The sequence below is a fragment of the Myotis davidii genome, unplaced genomic scaffold, assembly GCF_000327345.1.
Source record: "Myotis davidii unplaced genomic scaffold, ASM32734v1 scaffold1073, whole genome shotgun sequence".
Classification (NCBI taxonomy): domain Eukaryota; kingdom Metazoa; phylum Chordata; class Mammalia; order Chiroptera; family Vespertilionidae; genus Myotis; species Myotis davidii.
In genome coordinates this window covers 280,992-293,458 of record NW_006285113.1, presented here as the reverse complement: position 1 = coordinate 293,458, position 12,467 = coordinate 280,992, and the positions used below count along the sequence as shown (strand labels likewise).

Here is a 12,467-nt window from a genome sequence, read left to right as displayed (position 1 = left end):
CAGCTCTGCCGAGCACCTGGGCTGGGCTGGGACCCCCAGAAGCAGAGGGGACAGGACTGAAATAAGTGCTGAAGGGAACATGGAGACACCGGGACCATGAGGTCCCAGCAGGTCGGGAGGCTTGGCCCAAGGAAGGCAGAGGACGGGCCTGGGGTGGCCCTGGAGCCCTCCCTGGGCCTGGCTGTCCTCACTGAGCCCTGAGGGGCTGGCCTGCTGGGGAGCCAGGGGCCTGAGAGCCCCTCAGAGGCTGCAAGCAGGAGGAGCCTGCGGGTCCCCCCAGCCCCAGGCCCCGCCCCATCCCGTGCAGGGTCAGTCCCTCTGCTGCTGCCCTTTGTTTGGGAGTTTGGGAAAATTCCGTTCCCTTAGGTTTGGGAGAATAAAACAGCTCAGTGAGAGCCGGATCGGGGTTTAGAAGTAACAGCAGCGATGCCTGGATCTGGTTGTTTTGTGGTTGTGGTTCTTCCTGGCTCAGGCCCTGGTTGCCGAGGGAGGATTAGGTTAGACCTGGGGGAAGCGTGGGCGCCGGCTTGTCAGGACTGGGAAGGGCCCGAGGCAGGTCCGGAGCCCTCTCTGTGGCCCTCAGTGGTGGAGGTGGCCGGGGAGGGCAAGTGGGCTTCACCCATCCCCCCAGCTCCCTTCATTCCCCTTTCACAGGAGAGAATGTTCTGGGAAATGCCCTGAGCTGTTGCCGTGTGGAGATGATCGTGTGCTCTTCCCTCTCTGCATCCCTTCCTGCCTAGTCTGCCCTCCCCTGGAGCAAGGGCTAGAGAGGGAGGTGAAGACGGGGTTGGGAGAGAGTGCGGGAGGGAGAGGGAAGGTCAGGGAGAAGAGACCGCCTGGGTGGAGCTGCAGCCACAGCCGCCCTGGGGCTCCCCGGGAGAGGGGTCCCCTAGCTGTCCCAGGTGTGAGCTTTCCTGGCTGTTTCCAGCTTGGAGGGTGGTGGTCTGAGGGCTCCAGCCTCCCCACCCGGCACCCCTCCCCCTGCTGATGGAGGCAGCCGCCCCCTGCTCTCCCGACTCCTTTCACTCACAGGGTATTTTTACTTTTCCCTTGTCCCTGGTTCCTGTTACATGATCAAAGGAAGGAGGGGAGGCTGAAAGAGGCAGCGGTTTGCTCATCTCTGTGGAAAGCTCAGAAAAGGCAGGCCTGTGGGCCCGAGGGAAGGGTGGGGCCCGTCTCTGGGGAGGGAGGCTGGGGGCAGCCCCACCAGCTTGGGCAGGACCCTGTCCTTGGGCTCCTGATTCTAATCCTGCAGGTATTTGCCTTTCGCCTCACTGAGGTCTCCTTCCCCAAGTGGACGTGTCATTTCCGTGTGTGTGTGTGTGTGGGGGGGTATATGGTGTGCATGGGGTGCCCGTGTGTGCACGCTGCCCAGCCACAGGTGCTCAGGCTGCAAGGAGAAGCCAGCGTGAGCCCTCAGGGAGGACCTGAGCCTCAGCAGGGCCTGCCAGCTGCCGTGTGAGGGCCTCCGGCCTGAGTGCACTCGGTCTGCCATGATGCTCCAAATCCCTCAGGAAAACCAGGCCTGAGCTCCCAGGCTGTCAGAGCTGGCAGTGGCCCTTGTGGTGGCGTGGCAGGGGCCTGGGCAGCCTGTTCAGGCTCTGTGTCCCCGGGCTCTTGTCACCAGCTGAGGTTGGGTGCCTCTGCCTCCTCCGCTGGGTGATAGGGACAAAAGTATCCCTAGCTCACAGGGAGGCGAGCATCGCCTGAGGAAATGTAAGCAGAGCACTTAGGACAGTGCCTGGCACAGAGCAGTAAGTTGTCATTTGCTGTTATTTCTCCTCGGGGCACTATTGGCATTTGAACAAGACCGTGTTTCACTGTGCGGCTGTGCCCAGGGCATCGCTGACCGCTGTCTGGAGGCAGGCTAGTAGGTGACTCCCTCCCATCACGGTGACAGTTGGAAATGCCCCTGCAGGGACAGGGTGTCCCCCGACTGGATTTTCCTCCAACCCACCCATTTTACAGATTTTGAAACTGAGGACTCTCCAGGGGACATCCTGGCCCCCAGCAGGCAGTGGCAGGACTGTGGCATCTGTCTAAGCTTTCTCCGGTTTCTCTATTTGAATTGCCTAGTATTGGCATCAGCAACTAGGTCCCCACATCCTCTCAGTCCCCACAGCCACCTGGGAGAGGGCTCTGATGAGCTCACACGGAGGTGTGAGTGATGATGACAGCTCCATTCAGCTGTAGCCACCCCCTCTCCTGTATTTTAGCAGCTCTTACGCCTCCCCAAAGCATAGACGCCAGCCCTAGGTCACAGGGTTCTCGGGGCTCTGTGTGACTGGTGCTGGCTTTGAGTCCCGGACCCACCCTGACTCGTTCTGTGCCTTTGGGATGCCACTGGCTCCGGGTTCACCTGCAGAATGGGGCTAAGGAGCATCCACAGTGTGTCCTTGGCCTCTGAGGAGCCAATGGGAGGGAGCATTTTGATGAGGGGTGAGATGGGAGGGTCCGGAGGCGCTTGCCAGAGAGGCCCGGGAGCTGAGGCTGGACTCCCAGGTTCTGTACCCTCTCCTATCCTCCTCTGTCCCAGAACTGGGGCAGCCTGGGCCTCTGTGGGGGGCTGGCAGGTGGGGGGGGGTGGCTCTGAGACCACATGCTCCTGGGAAACCTCCTAATCCAAACACAAGCCCTTGTTCCAAACGGCTAGGGAAACCGAGGCACACACAGGCATGTGGCTTCCTGGTCTTCATTTGACAACCTCACGAGGAAGGGGGCGTGGGCTTGGCGCTCCAGCCCAGCCCTGACTCAGCTCCCAGCATTCTCCCTGTGGCCTCCTAAATTGAGGGGAGGGAGGTTGCTGGCTTTCAGCAGGGAGGTTGGGGGAGGGAAGGAACCCCAGGGGAAATTAGCCCAAATTAGCAGAGAGATGAGGAAGAGCTGGTGTTCTCTCCTCTCCCCTTGCAGATAAATATTTAATCACAACAACAATAATAATGACGATGATCCTAATAGTGTGCAGTAGCTCAGGCTGTAACCGGAGCCCCACTCTCAGAGGAAGGAAGTGGGGGAGAGAGAAGGAGCAATGGAGAAGTTGAGAGATAAGATGGGTGGAGAAAGGGAGGGGGAGGGAGGCCACCAGGAGAGGGAGGCTGGCTGCTCACTCAGGAGGCCCAGGGTTTGATCTCTGCCTTGGGCTGCTGGGCAGCTGGGGTGGAAACAGGAAACAGGAGGGTCCACCCCTGAATCCAGAGGAGAATCCTGACCCCTCAACAGCCCCCCAGCTTCTCCGCAGCCCTCAGAGGAGCAGCTCCCAGCTGATTCCTTCTCCAGGAGGTCCTGTCGGCCTTCCTTGTCTCTGAGTCCCAGGAGCCTGAGTGTCTGGTCCCAGAGCTGGGGGCTGGGAAGCCGGGTGCTAGGCGATGTTCTGCTGGTCACTACCTGTGTGACTTGGGCAAAATGCCCTCCTGCCCTGGGCCTCAGTCTCCTCATCCCTAAAACGGGGTTGTGCCCAGTGGGACTGGTTTTTTGCTTCTCTGTCGTGTGGGAGAGCGTTGAGGGAGGCCCTTGTTCCTCCCAGGCCAGCCCAGGCTGTCCCTGGGGCGCGTGCTCACTGATGCCCAGGCTCCTGATGGCAGTGGGTACAGGCCTCGAGAAATGTTCAAACATGACCCAGTTTCTGCCTTAAGCTCTCCCATTTGACTCAAGTTGAGCAGCAGCCAGGAGGAAACCGGATGAGATTTGTGGAGTCTTTGGCGATAACCTCCCGCATCTCCTCGCAGGCTCCTGACAAGAGATCAGAACAGCTGATGTCTTCTCTGGGCTTCTATTTGATTCTCTCTTTCTCTCTCCCTTCTAAGGTTGGTAGGAGGAGAGCATTGGAGCTGTTTTCTCTTTGATGCCAAGACATGCCAAGCTAGGAGCACGCTTCTCTGTTCAGTCATCCAGCAAGAACAGGCCTGCAGGACGTGGGGACCGAGACCCGAGCTCTGCTGCCCCGTGGCCCCGTCTGTGGGCAGGGCCTGTGGGGGCAACTGAGCGCTGTCTGGACGGCAGGGAGCACCAGCATGGCTTACCCTGCTGGCAGCCCTCGGCCACCCCGCTGCTGAAGCCACCCCGGAGAGACTTGTGGGGGCTGCTCTGCTCATGCTCACCCAGGCTGGGGGGCCCGGGGCCTGCCAGGGCTAGGAGCGGGGCTGCCGTCCATGGATCTCTAGAGATTTCCAAGATGCCTGGGAAGAGAGGCTGGGGCTGGTGGTGGGCCCGGCTGCCCTTTTGCCTGCTCCTCAGCCTGTATGGCCCCTGGGTGCCTTCCTCCCTGGGGAAGCCCAAGGGCCACCCTCACATGAATTCCATCCGCATCGATGGGGACATCACACTGGGGGGCCTGTTTCCGGTGCATGGCCGGGGCGCGGAGGGCAAGGCCTGTGGGGAACTGAAGAAGGAGAAGGGCATCCACCGGCTGGAGGCCATGCTCTTTGCCCTGGACCGCATCAACAACGACCCGGACCTGCTGCCCAACATCACGCTGGGCGCCCGCATCCTGGACACCTGCTCGAGGGACACCCACGCCCTGGAGCAGTCGCTGACTTTCGTGCAGGCGCTCATCGAGAAGGATGGCACGGAGGTCCGCTGTGGCAGCGGCGGCCCGCCCATCATCACCAAACCCGAGCGTGTGGTGGGTGTCATTGGTGCTTCAGGGAGCTCCGTCTCCATCATGGTGGCCAACATCCTTCGTCTGTTCAAGGTTAGTGGCTGCCGCTTCGCGCCAGAGGTTTCTTCCACAAACACGGGGCCAGGCCTGGCCAGCTCCCTTCTCCTCTTCCCTGCCCGACTCCCAGAGGGAAGAGTTGTTTCCTTGGAGCAGTAGCTGAACGCTTGGGGCCTGTCCCATGCAGAGAACAGACCCCGCAGGGCGAAGGTGTCGGGGCGGGACCCAGCGCGGTGGTGCTGACCGTGGTGCTGAAACAGCACCGGCCGCGGGCAGCTCCTTGATCAGTTCCTCTCAGCGGGGAATTCCGAACTAAGAAGGGAAAAGGAAATGCCCGTGAGCCACGGAAGGGAGGAGGAGATGTGCAGACCGAGATAGAAGGAGACAGACAGATAGAAAGGTGGACAGATGGAAATAGGAATGTTTCCAGAGAGGAAAGGAAGGCTGCGGTTTTGACATTGTTTTCAAATAATTGCAATTCCCAAGAAAGATGTGTTTTTCTTCTGGGTCACTGCGCGAGCCCCGCGTGGCCCTCCCGCTCCGCCCCGAGATCATGGTTAGGAAGTGTGTGCTGGTTTGGCGTGGGGCCGCTGAGCCGCAGAGCATGGAGATGAAGATGGAAAAAGGCCTGGAGCGAGCAGGCGGTCCCTGTTTCTGGTGCCCTTGGCCCTGAACCAAGCTTCCCCCACTCATTTCCTCCCTCTGCCCTTCCTCCTTGCACACCTTTCTCCCTTTCCTTCTGGAATCCCTCCCTGCCCCCTCCCTGCCAACTCCCTTCCTCTCTTCCTGGGGCAGGAGCTGCTGATTTGCAATTCAATTGGAGCCAAGTGCTTCGCTAAGCTGGTAAAGCAACTGAAAGCTACCGGGTAGAGAGAAAAACATTACAAGCATTTTACCAATAATTATGTGCCTGCTCCTCTCTCGGAGCCTCCTTGTTTGCTCTGTGTTTGTGTGTGTGTACGTGTGCGTGCGTGTGTGTGTGTGTGTGTGTGTGTGTGAGAGAGAGAGAGAGAGAGAGAGAGGGAGAGAGGGAGAGAGGGAGAGAGAGGGGAGGGTGAGGAGGAAGGGATGCAGAGAGGAAGCCACGGGGTCCCTCCTTCACTCTGGTGTCAGATTCTCAGCCTCTGGAAGGACTTGGCCCCTTCTCTCCTCAGTCTCCAGAGTTAAGGATGGATTGAGAGAGGCTGTTGGCTCCAAGCAGGGTGGGGAGTGCTGAGCCTAGAGCCCTCTCTCCTGTACCCTTTCTGGAACCCATTTGCCCAGTCCCAGCATGCATCAGTCCTTTGTGTTGTGGGGGCTGGGTCGAAGTGGGGTGAATAGTGCCGAAGATCCCTGTGCTGGGGCTGGGGGCTGGTGGGAAAGAAAGGAGGCTGGAGCAGCCGTCACCGCATGGGTAGGGCCGGAACTTTGCATGGTTGGCGTGGGCCCCTGTGCCATGTGGTTCTTGCCTTTGCACCTCCTTGGTTTTACTCGATGATCCAGATGAAAACACTATTCTAATCTGAGAACAAGTGGGTGCATTATGAAGAATGCAGAACGAAGAGGAAGGAAGTAGGAGACTTGAAGGAGGTGCTGCCCTGTCCCAGGACAGTCTGAGCAACGCTGGGAGGGGTGTTGCTTGGCCCATTCCTTGGTGGGATGGTTGGGAGTGGTAGTTCGGTCCAGCCCTTCCACCTGCCCACCTTAGCTGCAAGGCTGGGAGACCCAGAGTGGGTGGGGCCAGGGCTACCTGAGTGGGCACATCAGCCTGCCTGCTGAGGAGGTGAGAACTGGGCCATCTAGCAGAGGGGGCAGTGCCCGGACTCCTCGTAGGCCTGTCTGGGTGGGGCACCGGCCCCCAGCCTCCCAGAAGGCCAGGGCTTGGGTGGGGCTGCGGCAGCTTCCACGTCTGAGCTTTTTATCACACGCCACTGCAGGAAGATGGCAAACAGCCTGTTTGGGCCCTTGGGACTGTGACATGGGTGAGGGTCCCTCCCACCATCTCCCAGAGGGGCGGCGGCGCCTACAATGGAGGGAGGTGGGAAGATCAGAGTTGAGAGGGGTCACTTGACCTGGCCAAGCTCTAAGGAAGGCCACTGTCAGCGTTAGACCTTGAAGCATGTTCTTGGGCACATGGGTGCTTTGGGATGAGGTGCCTGGCGTCCCATACGGTGGGCTGTCACTTCTGCGATAGCTGTTCTCTGGATGGGGAAGGTCTAGGTGGGATAAGGGGGCCTGGGGCCAAGGTGCCTCACCAGCCTTCTCTCCTCTGTTCATCTGGTCACAGAGAGCGTGGCCTGGCCGGGGCCTCAGTTTGTGCCTCCTCAAGTTGCGGAGACATGAGTGGGTTGGGTGGGGATCAGGAGTCCCTCAGGCTGCGAGGAGGGGACAGGTGAGACAGGAAAGGAAGGGGGCGGGGAGCGGTGGGGAGAGCCGGAGGGAGACTGATGGCTGTGGTCTGCACTCCCTGGGTCCCTTTTAACGGTGTTAATGTTCCAGGCTGGCGACACGAAGGCTCCTCAATAATTAAACGGACAGACATGAGAGGCTGGGCGAGAAACTTAAAAGCCATTTACCGAGGAAAAAGGTTGAACTTTGGGGAGGGAGGTCAGGAGCTAGAGCCTCAGGCAGGAGAGGATGAGGGAGGGGGTCCCCCGGGGAGCTGCCGTGCCAGGTGTCTATTTCGAAGAGCACCATAGCGGTCCCTGCCTGGCTCCTGCTCCCACCCAGGCCATTACGGGGCCTGCTGGGAACGTCTCCAAAGGCTGTGATGGCGGCTCTTCTTCCTCCAAGAGGTGGATTTCCTGTGCTCGGCTCAAAGCGGAGCTCTGGCTTTGGGGACACTGGGAGTGGTTTCCTGCCTAGAGGAAGCTAATGGGGTGCAGTCAGGGTGTGAACAAAACTCATAACTGGCAGAGCTGGAAGGGGCCAACTCCTCATCCTGCAGATGTGGAAACTGAGCCCTGCTTAGGTGGCAGGCAAGGCGGGAAGTCAGGTCCCCAGCTCCCAGGCCTGACTCCTTGCAGACTGCCCCCCAAATGAGCCAGGCTGGAGTAGGACTCAATCCCAGGCCTTCTTTGGGGATCAGAAGCCCTGACGTTGGAAAGTCAGGAACCTGACAGCTTATCTCCCTTACCTCCCTGCTCCCACCCCCTCCCTCATCCTCATTTTGGCTCTGTTCTCCTAGGAGAGGGGATATGAATGGGTATGAGGAACACCTTTTGGAGGAGATCCTAAGCCCAGAGGATGTGGCCTGTACAATGCTATGTTGTGGGGACAGCCCAGGTTCTGGAGCCAGTGAGGCCTGGGTTTTTATATATATGCTAGAAGCCCGATGCATGAAATTCGTGCAGGGGCTTTGGCCCCCACCGCCATGGCTTCATCCGGAAGAACTTCTGATCTGATTAGCATATTAGGCTTTTATTATTATAGATATATTTTATTGATTTCAGAGGGGAGGGGAGAGGGATAGAGAGATAGAAACATCAATGATAAGAGAGAATCATTGATTGGCTGCCTCCTGCATGCACCCTGCTGGAGATTGAGCCCACAACCTGGGCATGTGCCCTTGAACAGAATCGAACCTGGGACTCCTCAGTATGCAGGCCAATGCTCTATCCACTGAGCCAAACTGGCTAGGGCGAGGCCTGGGTTTGAATCTCTGTTCTGCCAGAGTTACCTCACCATATCCACTCACTATATCAGTCATTTATACCATAGTGTGAACGAGCCAGTAAGATCTTTTCCCGAGAGCAAACATTGTTGGGGAGAGAAGAACATACACTAAGTGCCTTGGAAGGAAGCACTTGTCAAATCCTGGACCTGTAAGAGCACAGAAGGATCCAGAAATCATTTCATTGAGTCCCTTATTCATTTCACAGTGGAGAAGAAAGCGGAGGCTCGAAGAAGGGGAGATTGCACAGGGTGCTGGCTAAGAATCTGGACGCTGGAGCCAGACAGCCGTTGCCACCTGGGCCAATTGTTTAGTCTGTTGTGCCTCAGTTTCTTCATTTGTAAAATGGGGATGATAATGGTCTCTTAGACCAGGTGTGGGAATTAAGAGTTCATGTCCACAAAAGGCCTAGCGCAGTGCCTGGCACACAGTCAGCCCACAGGAAATGTCACTGCACAGCTTGTAGCTGGGCCTGAAGTCAGCATGGGAGACTCGTCCGTGCGGAAGAGGCTGGAGCGGGTGGGCAGTGACAGACGGTGACCTTTGAGGCTGATCCTGGGCAGGGCCCACCATCTGCTGGGCCTCTCGCGCCTCCCTGCAGAGTGTTGAGACCGAGCGGCCAACGTGACTTTTGGATAATGAGAGTTCTCGCTGTCACAACAGTGGGGCGGAGTGGAGGGAGGGAGGGCATGAGGGACAGGCAGCAGAGAGGGTGGAGGAGCGCCAGCCCGCGGGTGGGTGGGCAGGTGCCCCGCTTCCCAGGATGTTGGTGACTACATTAGCCCTCTGTGCACCGCCCCTCCCCACCTCCCCTGGCCGTGCATGTCCTCCTATCCCACCGGGACCGTAAGTGCTGGAGAGGTTCGCGGCTGCTTTAGAGAAAGTTGCCTGCACGGTGCTTGGCTTGTCTGCTCCTCAGCGCCTAGCCCGGGGCTCCTGGGGATACTTTGCGGCTTAGCTAACACCAGCTATTCTGTTGAGGATGTGGGTTTTGTGTCTTCCAAGTATTTCCACTGCACAACTGAGAGAAACTTTCGAGAGAGCCCAGCACTCTTCCGCAGCCTGGCCATCTTCCTGGAAGGCAGCTCCAGCTCCCAGCGCCAGGGCCAGCAAACCCGGCGGCACTTGACCACCTCCTCCTACTGTCCACAGCCTCTCCTTGCAGAGTGTGTCCTGGAGATGAGCACTCCCCCCTCCCGCCCTGGGTCTCGCCCAGGCCATGCGGGAGCTCCTCCTGCCTCTCCCTGGGCCTCCAAATGGGGCAGCAGATCTTTGCTCAGTGCCCTGAGGCCCGGGATCTTTCTGAAAGTCCCCGCACATGGCCCTCCCACCCTCACCTCCACCCCCTTCAACTTTTCGTTGACTTCCTGCTGCTCTTAGATTAAAATGCAAACTCCCAAGCTCCAAGCCACCTGGAGACCCTGGCCACACCCTCTGTCTCTTCTGGGTGCATGTCACCCGTGGTGGTGCCGTGTTCTTCCTGTCACTCGGAGGCACCGTGCTATTCCCCCAGGGCCTCTGTCCCTGCTGTCCCTCTGTCTGGAATGTTCTCTCCCATTCTTTGAGGCTGGATCCTTCTTCCATAACCTTAAGTTTAACTGGACTTTCTTCAGAGCCCCGCCCCCCCGCCCAGTTTGTGGGCATGTCCGTATTTGTCTTTCTGTTTGCTGTCGGCTTTTCCTCCAGTCTTTGTATGGCCCGTGAGCTAAGGATGGTCTTTGTGTTTTTAACGAATGATTGAAAAAAAAAATCAAAATAATCATAAAACGAAACAGGAAGGTTTATAAATTCAGATTTCATGTATGTATGGCCTAGGCTGCTCTCGGGGTGTGAGCATTGAGCGGGTGAGGCAGACCATCAGCTGACCCCCTGTAGACTCCAGCTGCACCTCTAGGACCCCCAGCCGATGCCAGGCCCAGCGGGGCCCTCAGGAAATCTTGGCTGAATGGACTCATGGGGAATAAGGCATCTGCAGCCGGCACATCCCTCAAAACTCTGCAGCAACAGCAGGGTGCCATGGCTGGCTGTGCCCGCTCTGGCTGTGCGGGTGGGTGCAGCAGGGCCCACCTTACCACCAGTGCCCTTAGGCTGAGTCCTTGCAACAGGGCTAGGTGTACAGTTGTCATCCCCATTTCACATATGTAGAATTAAGGCACAGAGAGCTTAAGCAACTTGCCCAAGGTTGCACAGCAGGTAAGTGGTGGAACTGTATACGAATCCAGACTGTTTGGTCCTGAACCTACCCTTTCACCACTCTGCTCTCCCATCTCTTGGCCATCAGATTGGCTTGGACTTGAGATCTGGCCTTGTACTGTGTGGCCTTTCTGAGCCTCAGTTTACTCATCTGTAAAATGGCTCACCTGGTAGAACAGCAATGTGCGCAAAGCCTTGAGTAGGTGCCCGGGGATGCCGGAGTTACCTGAGCAGGTTTGATAGGCCCTCGTGCTGTGAAGTGCTGGGCACCCAGGGAGTGGGAGGGAGTGGACGGAGGTGGCTTTCAGGGTGAGGACCATGCCGCCCTCCCTCTGATTTTACGGGGACTCTCTTTCCCCTAAGCCCAGATGTTCCTGCATGGTAGGGGGTCTGGGAAGGTGACCTCAAGACCCAGGGTCAGGCGAGGCCTGAACAGAGAGGAGAGGGAGCTGGGAGGAGGGAATGTGGCATTGGGGAGCGGCCCTGGGGGCCTGGAGCCCCCAGACAGCTCCCTGCCGGTTCTCCTGTGGTCTTGGCAGGACCTTCCCTGTGGACGGGCCACTGGGATAGAAGTGGCATCGCTCCTGTGGCTCAGGAGCCTGGGGCTCACCACAGCCACCTGTGGCCATGAGACTGGGTCTGTGTCTGTGTGGACACCTGCTGGGAGGCTCTGTGGCTGCTCTCCTGGATGCTCCGACTCCTCCTATCCGTGTCCCTGTCCTGCCCACGCGGCCTCTCCAGGGAGTGCCCCCACTCGCCGTGCAAGCCTCTCCACCCGCTTCCTTCGAGGTGCACCCTGGGGTGGCAGAACCTCTCTGAATACAGGAGGTGTGGGCGTGGGAGCAGGAGGGGTGCGGCTCTGGCAACAGACTGGCAAACAGGCTCATTGTTGTGGAATTAAAAGAAGGCAGCAGCGGCCTTTGGGCCATTTCTTGTAGCTGCCCTGGAGGGAGGGCTGGTGGGATCCTAGGGACCAGGTTGGAGCAGGCCCCTCGGGGAGGTGTGTGACATGGTGGAGGGGCTGACGTGGGGCTGGGTCTGGGGAGGCTCAAGTTCATAATGGCTGGCTTCTGGCTCTCCCTCTCCCATCTGGACCTCCGTTTGCCCATCTGGACCTCCGTTTGCCCATCTGTGAAAATCATCCATCCATTCATCCATTCATTCATTCACCAAATCTGAATTGAACACCCTAAGCGTTTCACCACTAGAGCAGTGGTTCTCCAAGTGGCTGCACAGGGGAGTCACCGAGAGCCCCACCCCCGGTAATTGGTTTGAGACGGGGCCTGGCGCCCAGGTGAGGCACATGTGCAAACCAGACGGAGAACCACCACTCTGAGCAACTTTGTAAGGCGGGAGACAAACGGAGGGAGGCCTTGCCCTGGTGGGGTTCCATGTGTGAAGGAGAAGGCAGGCAGTGAACAGGCAAGACACACAAATATGCAATGTCAAGGGGAGCAGGTCCCTGCAGAACAAAGCAGGAAGCAGCTAGAGAGCCGTGCAGGCCGGGGGGCCCTTTAGACAGGATGGCTAGGGGTGGGGACAAGAAGAAGAGGGGACATTTGTTGATCAAACCGAATAGAGTGCAGGGGTTGCCCTATGGATGTCTGGAGGCAGAGTGTTCCAGACGGAGCACGTGCAAAGGCCCTGGGGCGGGACTGTGCTTGGTTGTTGACTTGACCTGGGAGCTCACTGGGGCTGGGGGGTGGGGGGGACCAGAGGCTCTGGAACAGGGAGAGGAGGATCGAGGTGGCTCCGAAACCCGCATCCTGCTCCTTCTTACTGCAAAGGGAGTGGTGGGAGGAGGACAAGTCACTGGGCCTGTCAGGGCTTTAGTTTCCTCGTCTGTAAGAGAGGCAAGTGGGCTGGTTGGGCTGTGAAGCCACAGAGGTGATGGGGAGGAGACAGAGGGGCAGAGCTTGTGTGAGAGGCCCATTTTTCCCCTACCCCACACCCCCACGCCCCCGCCCC

General features: G+C 58.5%; 1 protein-coding gene across 1 annotated transcript in view; it reads left to right on the top strand.

Annotated features, from left to right (window-relative positions):
• The first annotated feature begins 3,743 nt into the window (after window positions 1–3,743).
• The window catches only part of GRM4 (glutamate receptor, metabotropic 4), a 109,872-nt gene continuing 101,148 nt past the window's right edge, over window positions 3,744–12,467 (top strand). The window contains exon 1 of the mRNA XM_015558676.1: window positions 3,744–4,690. Within this exon, the coding sequence (XP_015414162.1) occupies window positions 3,842–4,690 (849 nt within the window). The 5' untranslated portion in view covers window positions 3,744–3,841. The remainder of the gene's footprint in view (window positions 4,691–12,467) is intronic.